This window comes from Phragmites australis, chromosome 6, assembly GCF_958298935.1.
Source record: "Phragmites australis chromosome 6, lpPhrAust1.1, whole genome shotgun sequence".
NCBI classification, from domain to species: domain Eukaryota; kingdom Viridiplantae; phylum Streptophyta; class Magnoliopsida; order Poales; family Poaceae; genus Phragmites; species Phragmites australis.
In genome coordinates, this window is record NC_084926.1 from 25,256,394 (window position 1) to 25,278,978 (window position 22,585).

A 22,585-nucleotide genomic window follows, 5' to 3' on the forward strand; every position below is an offset into this window, starting at 1 on the left:
AGATGAAAATGTTTCAGCATGAGTCCATGAGAACAGAACATGCTTGTCTGTTGTAATTTCCTTTAATCACCCTACAGGAGCTATTTAAGGCTATATTGCACTCTATTTTCTTTTTATCAGTGTGACATTTTAAAACAAGGCCTAGTGACTATCAGTCTTACGAGTCACTAATTACACTGTTGTCAGCACATTGCTTTAAATTGGACATACAGATGTAGTTCCATGAATGGTAGTTTAGTACTTGCCCCGTGGAGCAGCAAGCTAACCCTGTAATCCATCTAGATAGCATGTAGTTCTGGCTACCCAATGTATTTCCCTTCTCTCAAACAAAGTTAGGACTAAATATTGCAGCAGAGCATGATAAAGAGATAACACCTCCATTTTCGTTATCACGTCGTGAAGCACAATCAAATCATGCAGACATACAAGGATCACAGCTCCATTATCGTTCGACGACCATGACAAAGGGATACTCCATCCTCACTTCTTATATTAGGCGTAATCACACTCTACACCAAAGTATCACAGCAGAATTGCTACCACCCTCAAGTAACCATATTGTCACCATCCTTGAAGCTGCTCCTATTACTGAAAAGCAACAAACTTCATGGTGATGACACTTGAGTTGGTGGTGACCGGCTCTTTGTAATTTCATCGAGCACCTGACGTACCTGATTGGACTTGATTCGCCATCCACCATGGAGAGGCCACTGGTCACCGTGGAGGAGGAGCCGATGATCGATGTTGAGGCAGGAATCCATGGAGGGTTAGGTGCTTGCCACTTAGGGTCCGTGGTGGGCAGACCTCTCATGGGCACTATGTGGACTGTGGATGGGAGCGGGGCAGTGATAGATTGGCGTCGCCTCGTCCCGCACTCCGCACCACGCCCACCAGTCGTTGCTCATGATGAGGTAGCTGGCGCTGAGGAGGTAGCCGGCGTCGATCCGCGGAGATGATGACAAGAAAAAAGTTATCATAACAAAATTTTATTGGAGGTTAATGATAAATAAGATTATCATATTTATTATAATTTTATTGGTGATTGAAAAAAAGTTTCGAACAAAATTTGAAAAAGGCTTCATTTCTATAGAAAATCATATAGATTATATCCAAACCATTTGACAAAAAAAATAACATATAAATAAATTAGGGTTGGAGGGGGTGGTCTGACGGGTTGCAACCTGCGGACCGATATTTTGTTGCCTACCGTGTTGAGTCTGAAAGTCAAAAGGAGCCAATTTTATAAATTATAGAAATTTTTAATCGATAAGTAAATTTACTGATCTATTGATAAATAGGATTATCGGGTCTATCGGTGATAACGTTTTCACAGGTGATGACGCCTGAGCCTGAGAGGGGGTTAAGTTCTCCGATTGCCAATACGGGTTTGCGGAAGGAAAGCGGTAATCAAGGAAGGCAGACCGAGGGGAGTACGCGTACGCGTGGGCAATCGAAGGAACGTCATTGTAACTTTCCATTTTTAAACAAGATTGCTGTGTTTGATGGGATACAACATACAATATTTATTGGAGCAACCTGTGTTTTTATAGTTTATTAGATTTAACGAAATCAAGAGATATTCGTGGCAGCAAAGAGATTGCAGCGTAGCGTATATAGGGTATAAAGCGTTCACAAATTAAAGAGCTAATTAGGTTCTGCTATTTACACCATGATGACTCGTTACACTTTCCACCCATCTTATGCAACCCACAATCACGGGCAGATTTAACGAATCTAACAAGAAACGCCTCTTCTGTTGCCTTTGATGCTCCTGGACGGTGCAACAGATCGAGGGGCGGAGGCTAACTACTGCCGCCGAAAGACGTGCTCCTCGCCGGTGTCGTGGTTGATGTGCCGGATCCACCGGCCGGCCGGCCGCCCAGCGCCCCGGCTCTGCAGGCTGGGCCCCTTCCCAACGCCGACGTGCAGGACCTCAACGCCCTTGCCGATCGGCAGGTAGACGGACCGCACGAGCCTCGTACCCGCCGCCATGGACGCCGCTGCCAGCGCCGTCGCGCCGCGCCGCCTCCCGTCGCCGTGGAGCACCACCACCATGCCCCTCACCCCGGGCCTGGCCGCCCGCAGCACGGCCGCCGCGTCCCGCCGCCGCGCGTCGAGCACCAGGAGGTCAACGCCGTCCAGCCGCGCCATCGCTTCGTCCGCGTCCCCGACCACGACCGTGGACGAGGAAGAGGCCGCCGTGGAGGTGGAGTCGTCGCTGTCCGGGAGCAGGCTGACGTAGCGACCGCCCGTGCGCCGCACGGCGGCGGTAAGGGTGAGACTCGTAGAGGCCGGCCGGGACGACGAAGAAACCGACACGTCCGGCGCCTCGACAACGAGCTGCGCGTTCCAGCCACCGGCCATGGCGGAGACGAGCTCGGCGACCTCCGCCGATCCGGCTAGGTCGTCGCGGTCGGCGAGCACCCTGACGCCGTCGATGTAGGCCTTGGACGCCATCTCCGGACACCACAGCAGCTTCATCTCTCTCTTCCTCTCTCTCTAGAATACGTTGCGACGAAGGTAAGGGAAGGGAAGTATAGTATAAATAGTATAAATGGAAGGAGGGTTTGAGTGGGGAATGGGGCAAAGAAAGAAAGCGTGAGCAGTCCGTGTATAAGCGGGCCCGGATGTATGCACGGATCTGTGGGCTGCGCCGGAGCCTGAGTGTTGACGAAGATCTATGAATTTTTTTATATATTTTTATTCTAAAATTTTTAAGATCACACGGCCGTTTCAAAACTAATAAAATCTATTTTGTGATAGGTGAGATCTTCCTCTCTCTAATTATTAAATATGTTGCCAGCCGGGATACTTTGTTCTCGCTTGTTAAACGGGCGAGACCTTCCTCTCGCCTGTTCAATAGGCGATGCCTTCTTTTGATTTAATTCAACTGCAGAATTATATGTATAATTAGTTTTTTAATAGAATTTGTATTCGGTAAATTGAAAAATAATACATATTAATTTTCTCAAATTTTTTTTATTTAGTTGGTGTAAAAATGTATGGAATTTTTTTTTTTATGAAGTGACTTTGTGATAATACAAAATCTAATTTATCGAACAATAGTAGTTATAAAGCACAAATATCATATAATCCGGCATTAATTTTATATACAATAATAAATATTACATAGAACATGGGGTTTTTCATCACTACGCGAATGAACCATAACCATAAAGATATGATAACAAATATTGGCATATACAGTACGCTTAAAAACTAACCTAATAGCGTGCCACTGTTAAACCTAATATACCTTAGAGAATAGAAATAGGTCGAATATAATAGATAATCTTCACTGAGTGCACCTTGGATATTTGCCCTTTCTTAGGGCATTGGGCCCCCGCCTTAGTGCGACGGGTTCTCTCCCACTTCCTTTCCCTCTCTGCTTCGCGTGCTTGAGCCATGGTGTGCTCCTTCACGGCGTTTCTGATCCGCTTCTCTTCCTGCCGCTTCATCCGTAGTTCCTCCTGATGTCGCTCGTACACACAGTGTTGGTAAGCTTCCCTCCTCCACCGCATCTCCATGTCCACCCACCACTTCTAGTCCTCATTTTGCTCCATGTCGAGCCATTGCATGAAGTCGCAGATAGGTGGAGGAGACTGGACAAAAGAAACAAGAGGGAAGATTAGTAAGAGAGTGCATGAAATCTTGTGAAAAGTGTCACATGAGTTATCTATGTCGCTATACTGGTGGGTACTCATACGGTCCATATCGAGGCTTATCGTATTGGTAGTTGGCACACATGAAAAAGCGTAGGTCATATGTGTAGGATATGTCCAAGCTATAGGATATGATGCGTAAAGCTCTGTCGTATAATATATGATTAAAGGTCAGGCGTATGACCCCAATGAAGGACTTCAATGGCGCCACCATCCATTCCTCTGAATGTTTTGACTATTATGGCCACTCACATGAGTGGTAGACTTAGTATCTAGAAGTATCAAATTAGTCACTAACATCAAGCACAAGCAATTCGTAGAGCAGATATATCTCATAATTATTAGAATTGTGACTAACATCTAACCCGAGGCATTCTTAATGGAATCCGATGTAATAGGTTAAAGCTGAGTTATTTGGTCTGTTCGTGTGTAAAGCATTAGTCAGGACAGAAGTGTTATCATTTCATGGTAAATGCTGAGTCGTGTGTTCACTTCATATCTAAAGCCTGAAGCACGACATATGTGTTGTCATTTCATGCTTAAAGCTCTGTCATGTGGTCACTTCATGTGTAAAGTGTGAGTCACGACAAGGATGCTGTGTTGCAGCAAGGTGTTGTCATTTCTTGCTAAAAGCTGAGGCGTGTGGTCACTCAGTGTTGCCTCATCTGTCCTCTACCGCTGGGACGTCTTGTTTACAAACACAACCCAATCGAGTCTCTACTAGTAGTTGTCACACATGAAGAAGCGTTTGCTATAGGTGTAGGAGATGTTACCACTTACAATGTCATTACATGTTCAGATTGACATAACCTGTTGCTACCACCTTTTAAGAGCGATATGTCCAAACGCTGCTGACTACTCAGAGTCGCTACATGAAGGCATCCATTGCATGTACTATCTTCAAATTAAATACATATACTTAGTCCATACACCATCGAGTTTTGTTATATATAAACAAAATCAATCGATTCTCAACTCACACATCTTCTTACCTCGAATTGAATTGAGACAATGGTGTTTCCCCATCCTCTCGATGGCCCCATCGATCCACCACCTCCACATCCCCATTTAGACGTCCATAGCAGAGATTTCTATGGAAACCATAATGCTCTTCCTTGCTCATTTTGGCCACCATGTCAACATGGAGATGATGTTGTAATCCATGTTTATGAGCATTTTGGTGACGCAGGCCGTCGCTTCTTCTGTTGTCCACATTGCAGAGTATGAACAAATAGTACCTACTTTCTTTCCTATTTTCTTAAAACTATTTACTTATCTCATCTATCACTTTTTCCACACGGCAGATTATGGGTTCCAATACTGGATTGACCCGCTGATAGAACCACACATTCAAGGATACATCTGTCACCTGCATATCGTTATCGAGGAACTACAGGAACAGTTGCGCGAAGAGAGATGCAGTAACATTAGAAGGCACTATATCCCACCTCTCATGGTAGGTCAGAAGAACAAATGGGAGTAATAAGGATGTGTTCTAGCGGTCGGCCGAGGATTTAATTTCGTATTTAACCTGTACTATGTTACCATTCTCTAAATGTGTGAATCCCAATATGTACCCAAGAGTAACCAAGAGCTTGCTCCCTCCCCCCCCCCCCCCCCACCACCACCGATGCTCTATGGTGACGTGTTACCTCAGCATTTTATTATATTTTCTTGTACCGTGTTGTTCATAATTGAATAAATTGTACCCCGTCATGTAACGTTTTATTGTATTTGCAAGTGTTATAGTAGTAGGGTTTTTTATGCGAAGGATTTTTATTTTGAAAGTTGCAAGTGAACGATTTTCTCGATGGCTCGGTGGCGAAGGGTGGAACTACTAGTCGGTGTGGTGGCGTGGTGAAGGTGGCAAATGGTTGTGTCGGCATCTGTGCCGACGCTTGTGGTCCCGTTGTAACGTCCGAGGATGAACTATAGCTCAACGATCTCAAGGCCTTCTCCATGTTCCGGATAATTCGGCCAGACGACGCGCTCATCTCAAACTTGGGGACCTCAACCCCACTATTGAGCCGTAGTCTCGACACACATGCCTGGGCATCAATCTGGCGTAGTATGTCCCTCTGCAAAGATAACTTCATCTACTTCACAATTTTTAAGCTAATAATTGAGGTAAATGATGAATCGCATAGGGCTATTCGTACCTCAAGCGCATGAGCCTGGTCCCTGTGTGTACGGTACGTGTCATGCACGTCCGCCACGTGCCATGAAAACTCGGCTGGTGTGTACGTCATTTGGACCCATGTCCAACGCACGAACCACGAGATGTACTCCACGCACACCTCCTCCAAGTGTGGCTGCTCCTTGTCCACAACGTGCTCAACAGCTGCGTCCCATTCTTCAACCCACCTCTACACACAGGACGCAAACGCGCTAGTGCAATGAGTCCCCTCCCCGTCAACCTACAGAAACATAAGTCTGTGACTACAAGGTGTACACGTGGGTCATATGAAAATGTAATTACAATGTTACGCACCTGTGTATGTTGATAGGCACCGACCTAGTCAACGGTAGCGGCCACAGCTAGAACTTCTCAAACTGTTGTATCATATGATTAGGTGAGCACTACTCGATGTAGATGTTGAAGACGAGGGTGCGAGTCATGAGCCAATACTCCCGATCACGTAGACAGAGCACCGAAAGTCCAAACGGAGCGCGTCGAAGTACCTCGGCCTGCGTGTACGACCATTAGCGTACATAGTCCACCTTCAGCTCATCAAACTGGTGAACGAAGTCCGGTACACGCGGTGTGTCTGCACGCTGGACCAACTCGGTTGTGCAACCTAACTATGTTAGACAATATAAGAAAGCAATCAACATAAACATACACAAATAGAATTTCACTTACCCTATGTCTGCACCACAAGGACCCCATGGTCGGGCAGTCGACGTTGTCTGCACCAAATTGGTACGTGCTAAGGTCCATGACGGGCCTACCAATGGCTATGCGCACGTACGACCACATTAGAAGCGACAGAGGACAACTTATCAGGATCGCGTTGTCATCGATCTTCGTGCACCCATCGCACAGGCCACGGTACGTCACAACCAGCACAGCTGATGCCCAGCTGTACTGTGGGACCTCTGTTGGGTCAGCATCTGCAACCTCTCTTGCGTAGGGGATCATGCTGCTCGAGACCGTGTTGTCATGGGTCTCGGTGAACATGACCCACCCAAAGAACCACAAGAGATACGCCTCCAAGTGTCGGGAGATTTCCTCGACGCCTGCCAGTGGGTAGATGTTATCCGCCTGTCAAATAAGAAAGAAGTACAAATATCTGCATCCTTTAATAACGTAAAGGAGATGAGAAACCATTAAAAGACATACATACCACAAACTGAACGAGAAACGCCTTCGTCGGGCCATGCTTCTCGTTCGGTGGGAAAGGCCTGAACGGGGCTACGCTATCTATCCATTGAACGATGGAGAAGCGGCTTAGCATCTCATCCAGCCAGCCCACACCCACGTGCCTAGCCCCAACAGCAACACCTGCACAAGGCAGACCCATCAGGAGCGAGATGTCCTCGAACATGGGCGCCATCTCACCGCACGAGAGGTGGAATGTGTGTGTCTCGAGACGCCACATGTCGACAAGGGCTGCGAGGAGAGCTGTCATAGCTAAACAGCGTCGCCACCTCCGAGGACCCCACCAACAGGTCCACCTCCACAAGTCGACACAGCGGAAGTAGGCCAATAGCACACAACCTACAAGCATACTACAGTTAGTGACCAATCTCGTGTCTAAATCCGTATGGAACCATAAATTCAAAATTAGCAAACCTCAGGATCCAACGCTCATCAATCCGCATTAGCTCATTCAGCACACGAGGTTGAAGTACCAGGAGTTCGTCGCCCTACAAAGCGATGTGGTACGAACGGTGCCTAACATCGATCTGAGGGTCGAGCAGCTCCGACTACGCCATACCTGCATGTTCACAAGTTATTTACATTTTTATATGCAAAAAAACAAAGAGTAAGAAGTGTCGACTGGTCTTTATTTGTAGGAACTGAATGAGTAAGTGTCTAGCATATAATATGATATAATACATTGTTCAAATGGTACATAAATATGTGAACAAATCGTAACATAACACGTTACAACCACGAACATTGTGACCGTCTTGGCACTAACATAGTAAAGTACAATGGTATGCACATGAATATCTGTCACACACAAAATTACAACATTAATCAATCTCAATGAGCCGACGAAGCTGACGATTGACTACTACGAGGACGTCTCAAATTTCTAGCAGACCCGAATAGATCTGCTTCTGCGGGGTTTACATTTTGGACACCAAAGGTGCATTTCTTGTAAGTGTGTCCTGTTCCGTTACACTTGCTGCACCATTTCATACGATGTCAGAGTTTTTGTTTCATCCATGTCATTACGGAGCTCGTAGTCCTGCGCTGCCCCTTCTTATGCTTCATATTGTTGGGATCTGGTATGAACAAATCATCGGCCTAGGTTCCTTCATGAAAGAACTATAAATCTCGAAACCATACAGCTCATGGTTCCAGGTGTCGAACATAGCTTTCTTATTGAAGTAGTCGCAAAGGAACCTCTGAGTCCTTAGCCTCATCACAGCATACGCGGCAATCACATGGGAGTATGGCTTTTGCAGTAGCATCAGCTTGTAGCAGGTGCGAACACACCTGTCACCGAAGATGGTGCACCTTTGGATAACTCTCTCGCTTACCCCCTCTCCCTGCATAGAATTTCGTATCTCTACTGTGTAGTTCCCATGGTCTTCATCGGTGCATCTTTTCCTTCTCTGCCTTGTCTTCCATGTAGTTAGTCATCTTCGTCCCATAAATCATACTAGTATTATTCAGCACCGTGTATGCTAGTGCATAGAGGTCCCTGAGATACTTGCATGCCCCTTGAAGTCTGAACTCTACAATCCCCACTAGCGGCAACCCCCTCACACCTTTCATCACCCAGTTGTAAACTTCTGCTAAATTTGTAGTCATAATATCGTACCTAGCCCCGTTTCTATTATCGAGAAGAGCCAACTTCTCCTTGGGCTCATTCTCAATCCACTGGCTAAACGACCTAGTAGATGACCCGCTCCTCTGCGTGATGCCAACTTCATTATCATTTGGCAGGGACTCAAGAGGTACTGGTATGTCCTCCTCTCTTGTCACAAGCCTCCCTGCACGCTCTTGTGTTTTCTTCTTCATCAGCTCGTCCAGTATCTTCCAAAGAGCATCAAACTTCCGCTACTGGTTCTGACCACACAGCCTCTTGAACATGTTCATGAGGTTCTTATTTTTGAATTGGCAAAAGAAGTTTACACTCAAATGCCTCATGCACCACCTACTCTACAGGTCTGGCCACATAGGTCCAATCAAACCATCGTCTGTTCCAATTTGTAGATCCAGAATTGCCTTGAGTATCCCAGCATGCCGGTCATGTATAATACACACGTTCGCCTAAGCACCAACAATTATCATCCTCACACAGTACAGAAACCAATACTAACTATTGCTGTTCTCACTCTCCACAAATGCAAAGGACAACGATAGAACTTGATTATTCCCGTCAACCCTAATAGCAGTCAGAATTTGTCCCATGAACTTGCCTGTAAGAGAAGTGCCATCGATGCACAGGATAGGCCGATAATACTTGAAAGCTTTGATACATGCCCCTATTGTGAAGAAACAACGCTTTAGGACATACTTACCAGGTTTTTACAGCAATAGATACTAATCAATATCGTAATATGTCCCTAGGTTCATTCAAGCAATAGTTTGCAGCAAATGTGGCAAATTCTCATATGATGCTTCATAGGTCCCGAACCTTATCTCAATTGCCTTCCTCTTTGCGCTCCATCCTTGTTGTAACTGATAGTGTACTTGCACTCCTCCTCAATTTGCTTGATTATGGACCTTGGTTCATAGTTCAGGTTGTCCAAAATCTGGGCGTACATCACATTGGTGACAAAGCCTGAGGTGATGTTACTGTGGTTGCGCACAAGTTCGTCCATCATGCAAGTGTGTTCGACCATAATCGACACCTCTCAATAGTCAACCCACTTCCACTTAAAGCCGTGCACCCGCCACGCGCAACCCTCATTCGCGCACTTCACATCATATTCCTTCTTGCTTGACTTGACAACATAAAACTACCGTCGAAGTGGCCCATTGAGTCACAGCATCCTTCATGGCCTCACTAGTAGGATACCTAGCACCTTGGGTCACCTCATTCTGCGTATACTCTTAGGCCACTTGATTCCCCTCATTCACCACAAGGTTGTTGAAGTTTGGATTGTTCCAATCCGTGGGAACCGAAACATCATCCTCATCATCCGAGCTATCATACTCCAGAATTTCATTAGCCTGAATATCATCCTGCTCCATCTATTCAATTAGAGAAGGGATTTGTTCCCCCTCTTCTGCCTCACTGGTCGATTCAGTCGGATAATCCGATGAATGTGCACCATCCGGATCGACATTTTCATCATACTCTTCCTCATCACCCTCCTCCTCCGCGTACGCTCCACCCTGCATCTCCCCAACTGCCTCCTCATTCTTTCATTGCATAAGCAACATAAGAGGCCAACCTCTGTGCACAATATCATGCAGATACCTCTTCCACAATTCATCTTCCCAGAGCGGGAATACCTCCCAATACACACCTTCTCTATAACGGTTGCCGATAATGCTAATGGCCATCTCTTGAACCTCGTGGTCTATTTTGAAACCCCGCATCAACCAGGCATACAAGTGTCCGATACTTTTCTGCATTGGTCTGGATATACCCTTGTTCATTGACTTAAATATAGATAGTACTACCCCTTCCGGACCATATAAGATTTCATTGTCCCCATAAAAATCCAAAACTACCACATATCCACCATACCTGGTAACCATCAGCAAAAACTATAACATTTGTGTGACATAACAAAAAGAATCATGTTGAACTACATATACAATGTAAAATTCATTACAAACATAGCCCAACATGTAATCTATACTGCAACAACATATTACCGATTTGCTACATCAAACACATCTAAATCCTACATCTATCATATCAATTATTACTACACTATGTCTAAATCCAACATCTAATACCTAAAATATGTCTAAATACTACTTCCATTTGCTAAAATATACGTATAAATATGATCTAATTGTTGAACTATATCTAACCCTAATTCTAAACCTAGATCTACATTTTATCCTACTTCTAGTGGCTATACTACCAGATATATAAAACAAAAACTAGATCTAATATCTAACCTATGTTAAAACCTAATACTAGTTGCTATCCTACAAGTTTGTTAAAAAAAAGGAAAAAATTACCTCTTTTTCAGCAGAGCTTCGCCATACAAATCCCTCTCCCCTCCCCTCTCCTCCCTCTCCTCTCATCTCTTGGCTGAATGAGTGTCAAATGAAGTGCTAACGTCGGCAGGGCCTACCGAGCTGGCCTAAATACTCAAAAGGTCTCGCCCACTCAGCAGGCAAGACCTTTTGGGTGGGCCCGCGTGGCGTCGCAGCCATGAAGGTCTCGCCCGTTCAGCGGGCGAGAACAAGGTCTCGTCCGCTAAATGGGTGAGACCTTCCTCTCCCCGATTATTAAATATACTATCAGCCAGGGCCCACAATTCTCGCATGTTGAACAGGCGACGGTAGGTAGACTTCATTATTTTTAAAATGGCATGTAATCTTGAAAATTTTGGAATATATCTTAAAAACTTTTCTGAGCAAACTTATCTTAAAAACTTATTTAGAAAACTTATCTTTATAACTTGTCTTGATATTTTTTTTAAAACTTTCTATAAAGAAAAGTTACGGGAGGAAAAAAATTTCAAAAGGGAAAACTTGCTATACCAACGGGTACCCGTAAAATAGTGTAGTCCGGGTTAAATGCAAAACAAAAGCAAAGGACACAGCGTACGTCCTGACCAGGCTCGCAGGAATAAATGTGGAAAGGCACAGCAGGTGCAGGTCCGACGTTGCTAATTCGCACGTGCACGTGAGCTGGTAAACTCTCTTCTGACAGCCCCTTCTTCTCTTTTTTGAATTTTTTTTTCTTTCGCATCTATCTATTTGTAAAAACTTTTTTAAAAAACTTTTGTATCAACACTTTTAAGAAAAAAAATTAGCTTAAAATTTTAAGGAATTTTTTTAAAAAAGTTTAGCTTAAACTTTTAAGAAAAAAAAGAAACGAGAGAATTTTTTATTGAAATATTAGTAGGCTCTGTGACCGTCTCATTTGGACGCACGACTAAATTGCCAGCGTGCACCTGCGAAACAGGATTTTCAGTGTAGGTCACGTTGCTGTCGCCACCCGACGGACGGACGGATGGACGGGGCCCACCGTTACGTATCCAAACCGAACTAGAGGCCATCTTTGTCGGCTCGTGAGGCCCTACCGCCGGCCGTGTTCTCGATTCTCCTCGATGACATCATGGCATTTGGAATTTCTCATTCTCAATCGATCAGGATGATTGCGCAGAGTTTGGAATAAAAGGTAGGGCACCCCGAAAGAAAGCCACTCGATCACGTGATTGAAGAATCCTGATCATATATCACTTGAATTCAATGGAAACACTATACTAGCTGTCTATGGAATTCAATGTTGCCATTTTTCCAAATGAAATGCTCAGGCTTCTCTTGAAAGGAATTTACACTACCATATAATCATTGAAAATAGACGATATGGCATAAACGATTTCTTAGGACATATCATCGATAAAATATCTTTAAGGTTACTAAATCAGATGTGTTTGTAACAAGATAGTCGTCTAGGTGTGACTGAATTCACAGAGGATTTTTATAAATTCATTTGTTTCTATCATATAGATACAGACGTCGTTTAGAAAAATCTATCTATAATATCATCACATACGATTTTTTTAAGATCCGTATGTGTCTATCTTATACATATAGATAGATTTTATAAATACCAGTCTGTATTTAAAGACTCACGAACGTTTTCAAATTTGATCGCTCGTCTCCTTGACTCTTTTGGCTTCCCACACACATGACCTGTTCATCTCACTAGGCTCTTTTAGCTTTCCACATGCACAACCCACTCGTTTAACTTCCTCAATATAAAGCGACGATGAGTGTTCTTTTCTTCGGTTGCCATATCCTAGTGTTCCATTGCACTGAGAAAGTGTCATCCTTACTCACTATCAGCGTTGGAGAAGCGAGATTTAGGTCGGAGCCGAATCTCTTTGACTGTACTGAAGTGAGTATCATATGGTTCTCATGATTTAGTTAGGGTTTGTATGGCTTTAATTGGTTCGATATGTGTAACTGATGGCAAAACCTTTTTCCACTATAGATCTGCAATGGTGCAGTTCACGGTAACTAGGAGATGATAGGATGGGTTTTCCCTATGGTGGCTTCAACGGCGTGAATGCTTCGTGTTTACTTCAGTAGGGTGGACTTCGTCTTCTTTGCTACTGTGAAGGCCCCCACCATGACCTTGTGTATGCTGTGAACTATGCTTTCCATTCTATTCTTCCAAATAAAAATTTCTCCATTGTGGTTCCACACATTTTCGTCAACTGTAAAATAGCCTTGAAAGCACATTCTTGCTAAACCATGGCTGGGAGTTTGGCAGCAGCACAGTCTCGTTCTGGCTCATGCGTCATCTAGTCAAAGTGCATCCAGATCCAAATGACTATGAACTGCTCGTTGAAGATGATGCTTGGGTTAACATTGTGCTAAAAGCAGAAGGCTGAGATGAAATCTATCCTCTCATCTTTTTGAAAGACGGCGTCGATCGACCCAAGTTTGTCGATCACTTTTCATCTTTATAGAAGATGGTGTCACCCTAATACAATCATTATGTTTTTGGACAACAGCGTCGATCGACCAATGATGTATAGCTAGAGATTGTGTTTAGCTAGTATGGGGGAACCGTCCAAATAATATTCTAATTAATCATCAGGAGGATCATTATTCTTAATCACAACGTCGAAGATTACCAAGAATATCATCCCGGTAGTCTTGACACGTGTTTTATGCCCAAGACAGAACACATGCATTTACAATATATAGCATCACAACACAACTTAATAAGAAACAAGTAATTAACATTATATTACAAATTCTTAAGCACTACCAAGTTATTATACAATTTACAACAAAAAAGAGCTACGAGGAGACTAAAACTTGCTCAACTCCTAACTAACAAAAGAAACTACGCAACGAAGCTAGAGCTATAAACGGAAAAAGGAGGATGGAGCCATATGCCCTTAAGGTCCATCACAAAAGTACACCAACTAAGTAGGATGCACTACTCATGCCCGCCACCACCCTCGGCAGGCGTGAAGTAGCCAAACACTGCTTCCTCCTCACCTACAAAACCTGTAGAACAGCTGAGTACAAAAGTACTCGCAAGAATTAATCCATATATAGCACATATAAATACCTTGACTCTAAGGATTATGTATTGAGCTGTTAGTAAAAAAAAGACCTCAAGGTTAATTACATTAATATGCTTAAGTAACCTAGACATATGTATGAGCATCTAAACTTAACTAACAATAATACCATTATACCCTACTACGACCAACTGTACATAAATGTAACTGGAACCATCATGAACATGTATGTAACACGAATCATCTTCCCCCATGACCAACGTATCCAACCACAAACCACAACTCTGACTCTACGATGGTGCGCATGGATAAAAGACGTGCTCATGACTGAGAGCGAGGCAGTTCGAATTGTTTTTACATCCTGCAAGGGGATATTCCATTACCCACATGACACGATGATCATTTGGCTTGTATGACCATATAGGTTCATACAAGGGGTACTTGTGACAACTTTTCTCAATATGCCCCAACCATTTGATACATGCATCGCTCGACGCGGAGGTATCCAGAACTACTCTCAAAGCAAACTAGATACCTCTGCAAGCCCGTCCGCTCACACCACCGATGTTCAAGCCCAAATGATCACAGCTACAGAGGTATTCGGCTTACCTTACCATTAGATCAGCATGTGGTGAGTACGTTAAGTGCTAAAGCCAAGGAAGGCTAACGGTCAGTGCTTAACCAATGCAAGGTGGTCTACGGTATTTGAACTCCCTCCTCGAACTACCCCGGGAACCTCCTCCAGGACAGATGATACCCCTAACACTGCCCACATCTTGTCTCATTCTCACATCTCAACCATCTCAACAACAGAATCAACAATGTGAAACATTAAGTAAGTCGTAAGCTCGCGAACAACGGCATCACCGTCGCTCGACTTCAACCGAGGACCTATGCATTTCTAAGCATGTCGACTTCTACCGTTAGTGGCTAAATCTTTCTAAGTATTCTCGTTTTCCCTTCCCTTTCTTCTCCAAAGGATCTAAAGCTTTTCTAAGGAGCTCTAAACCATCTCTAGTGTGTTTGTAACACCTTCAAACTAAACTTGTCGGACAATTACGTAACAACACAGGTGATAACACATGCGATATTGATTAAGCGATGCTTAATTACGACTTATCATTTTTGGGACGTGATAACTAGCTAGGTTTATGTGTTTAGAACAATGTGTAATGTGCATCTGAGTGATGTTCTTAACATTTGTGATATGAAAATATATGTATTTTTTGTTCTAAACAATGTGTCAATGTGTTAAATTTATGGATCATAAAGTGTGTATCTATTTCAAATTTCCTCCCATTTAAGCAACTTTGCTTCCTAGCTACGAAACTAGGAAGCAAAATTTGCTTGTAGAGGGGAAATGTCCTCACAAAAGGTGTTATTAGAACTCCGTCTGTAACAATTAACATAGATGGGTTTAAATAAAAATTATTTGTATTTCTTACTACTTATAGACAGGTTTCAATAAATATCATCGGTGACTCTTACTACTCACAAACTATTTCAATAAAAATTGTCTATGATCCTTACTTACGTAGAGAGAGATTTTCTAAAATCCATCTATGTGTAAGTCTATTGAAGACGATTCTAAAACTATCTATAACAATTAATGTCAATATTACAAACACTTTTATAACGACAGAATCCATAACCTTCTCAGATACTATTTAAAATTTGTATGGGATAATCTGTTCTGAGAAAGTTAAATTTGTACTATTATGTGATGAGTCTCGATGCATGCCAACTGTCTTGTTCCATATCTAGAAGCTTCTTGTTATGGAATTGACACCAAGAGTTGAGCATATTGAGCTACTATCTAAGAGGTAAAAATCTTGCACTTCGCGTACACTAATACTTGACATGCAATATTACGAGTCAAAAAAAATTCAACTAGGGGCGGCTCCTCATTAGGTAACTGAGAATAAAAGAAAATCTCAATAAACTATTTTCAGCCATCAAATTGTAATACAAGGGCCAGATCGTCTTCTTCGTCAAACTCTCATTTTCTCTGTTCTTCGTCCATTTGCTGTATAGATAACGCCCCATCTCTATCTCTCTATTTATGTGAAGAAAGTATAACTTTTGGTCTCTATATTAACACAGGACGTTAAAACTTCAAGAATATATATATGGTTTGAAACTTGCTAGATGGATAGGTTCCACCATAAGGATCCTAACTGCCACCCGATGAGGCCACCTCTCACCCTCTTTTCCGCTGCCAGAACAACAAACCATCAACTTTAGAGAGCCCCATTGTCCCACCCTTCTCCTCCAATACCACCGCTGGATCCGCGATCTCTGCTCCCACCACGCTAACCTGTGTTCAACGAGCTGCAGTTTTGCCACCATTGTTGCCAACACCACTAACCGCCGGTCGACCATCACCGCTGTCGGCAGCACCCCACCACCTTGCCGCCACCGCCAAGTTAGCTTACCGTCCAAGGTCTTTCCTTTAAGCCTGACCCCGAACTCAGAACCCTCCCACACCCATAACCTTGCTGGCGACAATGGACTGAAATCTTCCCCATTTTAAATATTAGACATTCCATTTCAATTAAGAGACTTGGTGATTCGGCCAAAAGCTGCGGAACCACAATCCTTTGTTGCAATTTTGCAGTCTTTCCGCTGGTACTGTCACGAGTACTCTTCCTTGCTGATCATGTCGCTGAACTCATGGAAGAAAACATTACTCAGCAGTGGGAACCGGTGAAAATGGGACGGCTATTTGAACTTCTCGTTCTGCCCAATCCATCGGTGTGCACGGTACAATTTCACGACACAAATGCATTCTGAACAGAAATTCCGTTTGCTCCCTTACATACTTTAAAACAAGCGGAACTGGAGAACATATTTTGAAATCTCTGTTGCTTCCAAATCACGTTTTTCACACCATAATTGACTACAGAACACAAAAAACTGATGTTCTTTTGGTATGTGGCTCTGTCCCACAGACCGAATAGCTCAGCAGTAAGGGCAAAATAGACGGCCACAACCACAAGCGGGACGCAAGGACCAAGTCTGACACAGCAGGAGAACATGAATTTATCGAGCAGCTGGATGTGTGTGTGTGTGTGCAAGGCATCTGAAAGTCTACAGAAAGGACAAAGAAAAGGAACGCAGGACTTCGACAAAGGAACGGACTTAAGCGGCAAGCCAACGATAGAAGATGCCGTACTTATCTATATAGAGAGACAGATAGGTGAGCCAGCCAACAAAGAAAGAGACAGGGACTTGTTTATCAGTCCCAAAGTCAACTATCCAACGGTGCAATTGGATGGTAAAATGTATATCGCATTTAGAACCGGCACCTTCTTTAGGTCCTCTTGCGCAAGCCAAAGTTGACCCTGTTTCACGTTAGTAAGAAGTTGCATAAATATTATTTTGCAGTATATATAATGCATAAGTTTCAGCAATAAACTAAGTTTTTTATGTATCTAGTTCCATGTAATAAGCTCAGGGTCTTTTTGGAAACTATGAATAGAAAAATGCAGGAATAGAAAAAACACAAGATTTGACAGGAATGATAAGTGCAAAAGTACAAAAAAAAATACATGAATGGCCATTTGGATGGAGGGTAGTAGAAACACATAAATTAGATGAGAGAGATAGACACAAAGGATTTTTCTATGAGGTTGGACCTCATGCTACGAATCTCATAAAATTCCAATGGATCAAACCATTACAGAGGAATTTCATAGGATTTTGAGGACACCAATCCTTTGTTCCAAAGAGCTTGGTATTAAATTTTTCTATATGAATTGAATCCTCCAAAATTCGTACCATTTTTCTCCAGTCCAAAGGAGGCCTCAATTTGATCCCAGAGTTGAGGTCCTGAGCTATAACTTTGCGTATGAACATTACTGAAAAAATAATTGTTGTCTTATTCGGTTCAAAAAACAATAGTGTCCTATTCTAGTCCATGTCACACCTATAATGAGCCTAAATGAGAAGGGCGTTGAAGTATATTTCCAGATAAAGTTGGTGATCCCAGAAAAACAGTACTTCAATTCTTAGATGAAGCTTGCTTGGAGCGTAGTAAATAAATTTGAACTGTGCACTAGTCGTTTGTATTTATGAATAAGTCAATTTTACACCTATCTTGCATGGTATATGCATGAATAAAAAAAAAACAAATTTTAACTCCAAAGCCGCCTGATTTGACATTGTCATCCTAAAAAGGACAGGTCACATAACCTTGTCGACCACAACTACGTTGCTCCGAGGTGGAATTGGTTTTGGCGCACAATGATATGACGATGTAAGAACCAACAAAAAATTAATAGTACCAGGCCCACATGCCAAAAGACTAAGAATGTGCAAGCTGAAACAAATAGATAGATTATGCAATCTAGTTTTTAACATTTTAGCTCTCAGATTATAACAATCCAGTAATTTTTCTTCTACCAACATATATAGATTGTGTAATCCAGATTTTACAATTCAGTTTCTTACGACCACAATCTATAAATTGTTTTTTACAATCTCTAGCTAAAACAAACAGATGTGGGGGGGGGGGGGGAGTGCAGTCGAACTTTTATATATATCTTTGATCACAAATTGATAATACGAATACATGGATTTAGCCCATAAAAATATTGTCAATAGATTTTCCTTCACAATTATGATATAAGGTTATGACCAAAGCCATGAAATATACGACTAGGCGAGCTATAGAGTCGGTTTAACATCAGTAGCAAATTGCTTATTTTTTTAATATATTGCACACATTTTCTCAAGACGTTTGAGCTGCACAATGAATTGGCTGATACATTAAATCGTGGGAATAAAAATAATATGATGGACTAACATGCAATCCTGCACTAAATTAGGTTCTTGTGAGTACTGTAACACAATATGTATTTTCCACAGAATCCCAAGACAAAAAATAGATTTGGAGACTGGAGTACCAAGTCACGGAACCGTCACAACTCCAATTGAGTTTATAATCGCATGGCAACTAAAGATTCCTGTTGCCGCCGTCAAGTTGCGAATTCTTTATTGGACAGAAATCCAGATACATAAAACTCTACGGAAAGTTGACAAACGAGTTCTTTACACCTAGTGGCCCTGATGCCACCTATGCCTCGCGTGTCATCGTTCCGACTAGAAGACGGTTATAAATGACTCTGTTACAACTCAATACTTTTTTTAGGGGTACAACTGGCAATACTTCACTAAGTCAGTTTATTGAAATGTTGAGCGCTTAAGACATGCATGCCCTTTGAGGAACTAGAATATGAATGCGTATAGAAGACGCGCGCGGTAGATGACCAACTCATTGCTTACAAAATGACCTAGTTGGGCAGGTCCATCGATCGAATGCATGCACCCGGCCCGATTTGAAAAAGAAGTCGTTCTCAACAATTGCAGCATTTTTAGCAGACTTTCACCGGTCTCCTATTTGAACATGTTATGTTATGTCCATCAGTCCATGTTCAAAATGCATAAAACTGTTATTAAAGCCATAGATGAACATATGTATCTTATTTTCTTTGGCAAGGTGGATCTAAAAAAGAAAGATGACATTAAGTTAATTATAAGTAGTATAACTCAAAATTTACATCCCCAAAAGCTACGGTGGTCATGGAGTTAAAGAATATCACTTAAGTGAATAATAGTTGCTTAGTGGTTATCAAAAAGCAGACCGTAAATCATTTTTACCAGTTTTCTTTAGAACAAAAGAAAACTAGGTTCAGCAAGTTAGTTCAGCACCTGCTAGATTAGTAATTTGTAACAGCTTTCATCGGGACTAGAGCTCAAAATTGTGAACCATGATTCATACTACCTCCGTTATATTTTACTAGAGTCTAGGATATCGACACGGCATTCAATAGATATATTTTAATATTAATTTTATAATTATTTATTACTGAATTTATTAAACATATAATCATATGAAAGTATTTTTTTTTTAAGAAACTGGATAGAATTCCGCCTTTTTTTTGCATGTGAGATGCATACAACCACCATCATTATTACAATGATTTGGCTAAAAGCCAACAATAGTAAAGAAGTAAAGTATGGTAAATAGCATCAAGCATCTATTCTGTAACTACAACGCTATCTATGCTTTGCAAACATGTCCATACCACCATCTCTAGAGTGTGGCACACCTTCAAAACATCTTCCCTTTGATCCTCTTTTTTAATAGTCTCCAGAACCTTAGCCAGTATGTTCCTTTGAAAATTGCCTACATAAAAGATATATATTTATTTTTTATTAAACACAATATCAATACGTCAAAGCCAAATATCTTAAAAATGGCCCCAACCAAGGTTCTTTTCATTCTCTTTGTTCCCACCTCCCATAACCAATTGCACACAATATGAGTTATATTCCTAGGTCTATTAATACTAAAAGCTATTCTAACAATGTGCCATATAGTCTTGGCTAGGGGACATTAAAAAAAAGATGATATATGTTTTTATTGTGATTGCAAAAGCAGCACATTAGACTGTCATTATAATTTCTTTTGGCTAAATTATCTTTGGTCAACATAACCCCATGAATTATATACCATAGGAATATCTTTATCTTTAAAGGGAGTTTCAGTTGCCATAACCACTTGTGGGAATTCGTAATAGGTTGATTCATCATTTGCTTATATATGGATTAGACTGAAAATAATCCACTTCCATTTAGAGCCCACTTGAATGTATCTCTCTTATTAGAGAGATTTGTGTGAACTAATTGCAAGGTTAAATTTTTTCATTCAATTAGTTTATCACCCACAATTAGTCACCGGAAAGATAAGTTGAGAGGTATGCTTCTCATTACTTCCGCGACTGTGGCCTGCTTGTGCGTCATAACATTATATAGAGATTAGAATTGCATGCTTAAAAGACTAGTACCCAACCAAGTATCATTCCAGAATCAAATATGGCTCCCATCGTGTACTTGAAAAGAACCTCATTTGAGGAATTCTTTTTTGATCTTCATAAGGTCCGACCAGAAATGTGAGGGCCTATTTGGTTGATGCCTAACTTTGCCACACCACACATTAGGCGTGCCATATATTCTTAGACATGTATTTGGTTCAACGCTATAACTGTGGCTTGCCAAACTTTCTTAGCTGTCTGCCCCACATGTCATAGACTCATTTTTTTGCCAAACTTTGCCACAAGTGTGATGCCTATTTTCTTGGCTACACTTTTTATGACAACCACACTTTGCCTAACCTTAGTTGTGGTATAGTTAGGCACCAACCAAACAGGCCCTGAATCATCTGGTTTTCCTTGTGCTCGTGTGAGGGCTTTGGAACCTAGGTGCTTGTTTCTGAGCAGTTTTTGCCACACCCTGTCCTCGTTAATGAGCTTGAAAAGCCATTTGCTAAGGAGGCATATATTCTTGACCGAGAGGTTAGTAATACCTAAACCACCCAGGTCCTTTGGTTGGCAAAGAATATCATAACATGCTAATCTGTATTTTTTCTTATGATTATCATCTTGCCAAAAAAATCTAGACCGTAGATAATACAGTCTCTTTAGGACACCATGAGGGATTTCAAAAAAAGACATCATAACCACAGGAAGGCTACTTAATACAGAATTGAGGAGGACTAATCTGCCCCGGCTGACGTCATCTTCCCTTTCCAACTGCTCAATTTGTGCTCAAATCTTTCCTCAACCTCCTTCCAATCACTATTACGTAACTTTCTATAATGCATTGGAATACCAATTTTTTTAAATGGACGTGTACCAATATCACATCCAAATAACTATACATATTGTTCTTCACATTCTTTTATTTCTCCAGAACAAAACAACTCATTTTTATGGAAGTTTATTTTCAACCCTGAGAGTTGTTCGAATACACAAAGGAGTTTCGTATTCTTTGCTTGTTCAATATTATGATCCATAAATATGATAGTGGCATCTGAGTACTGCAGAATTGATAGTCTATTGATATTAATATTGCTTACGAATGAAGGGTTTATTGATATTAATATTGCTAGCATATTTGATACAATATTAAAAAGAATAGGAGAAAGTGGATCTCCTTGTTTCAATCCTTTATTCTTTTGAATGTAAGGGCCAACCTCATCATTTATCTTGATTCCTACATGACCCCCGAAACAAAGCTTTGGATCCACCAAAACCATTGTGTCAAGAAACCCTTCATTCGTAAAGATTATTGTATAAAGATCATTTAACTTTATCATAGGTTTTCTCAAAGTCAATTTTCAAGATTATGCCATTTTGCTTCCTCCTATGCAATTCATGGATGATTTCATGTATAATTATTACTCCCTCCATTATGTTTCGACCTAACATAAAAGCGGTCTGTGTGGGCCTTATTACTTTTTTTCGCAACTGTACCTGTCCTGTTAGTGCCAACTTTGGTAAATATCTTAATGCTGACATTTAGCAGATAAATGTGATGGTACTTTTGAATTTTTAGTGCTTCCTTTTTTTGGAACAAGTATTATGACGCCGAGATTAAGGCTATATATAGCAGTCTCCCTTGATTGAAATCAAAGAACAAATCCAGCGGTGGTCACCATCTCCACTACAGTCACCTCTACCCCTTGTGCCAGGCTTCAACACATCCTCTGAGCT

General features: G+C 41.8%; 1 protein-coding gene and 1 long non-coding RNA gene across 2 annotated transcripts; both read right to left on the reverse strand.

Moving 5' to 3' along the window:
• Positions 1 to 412: 412 nt before the first annotated feature.
• Positions 413 to 921, reverse strand: LOC133920568 (uncharacterized). The gene is made up of 2 exons (XR_009910124.1): positions 672 to 921; positions 413 to 588 (listed from the first exon to the last, which is right to left on the reverse strand). It is a non-coding gene; the product is annotated as an uncharacterized LOC133920568 (long non-coding RNA).
• Positions 922 to 1,583: 662 nt separating this feature from the next.
• On the reverse strand, positions 1,584 to 2,579 carry LOC133920569 (uncharacterized). Its single transcript, XM_062365173.1, has one exon. The coding sequence runs from the start codon at positions 2,479 to 2,481 to the stop codon at positions 1,807 to 1,809; it is 675 nt and encodes a 224-aa protein (XP_062221157.1). The 5' UTR covers positions 2,482 to 2,579; the 3' UTR covers positions 1,584 to 1,806.
• Positions 2,580 to 22,585: the final 20,006 nt, after the last annotated feature.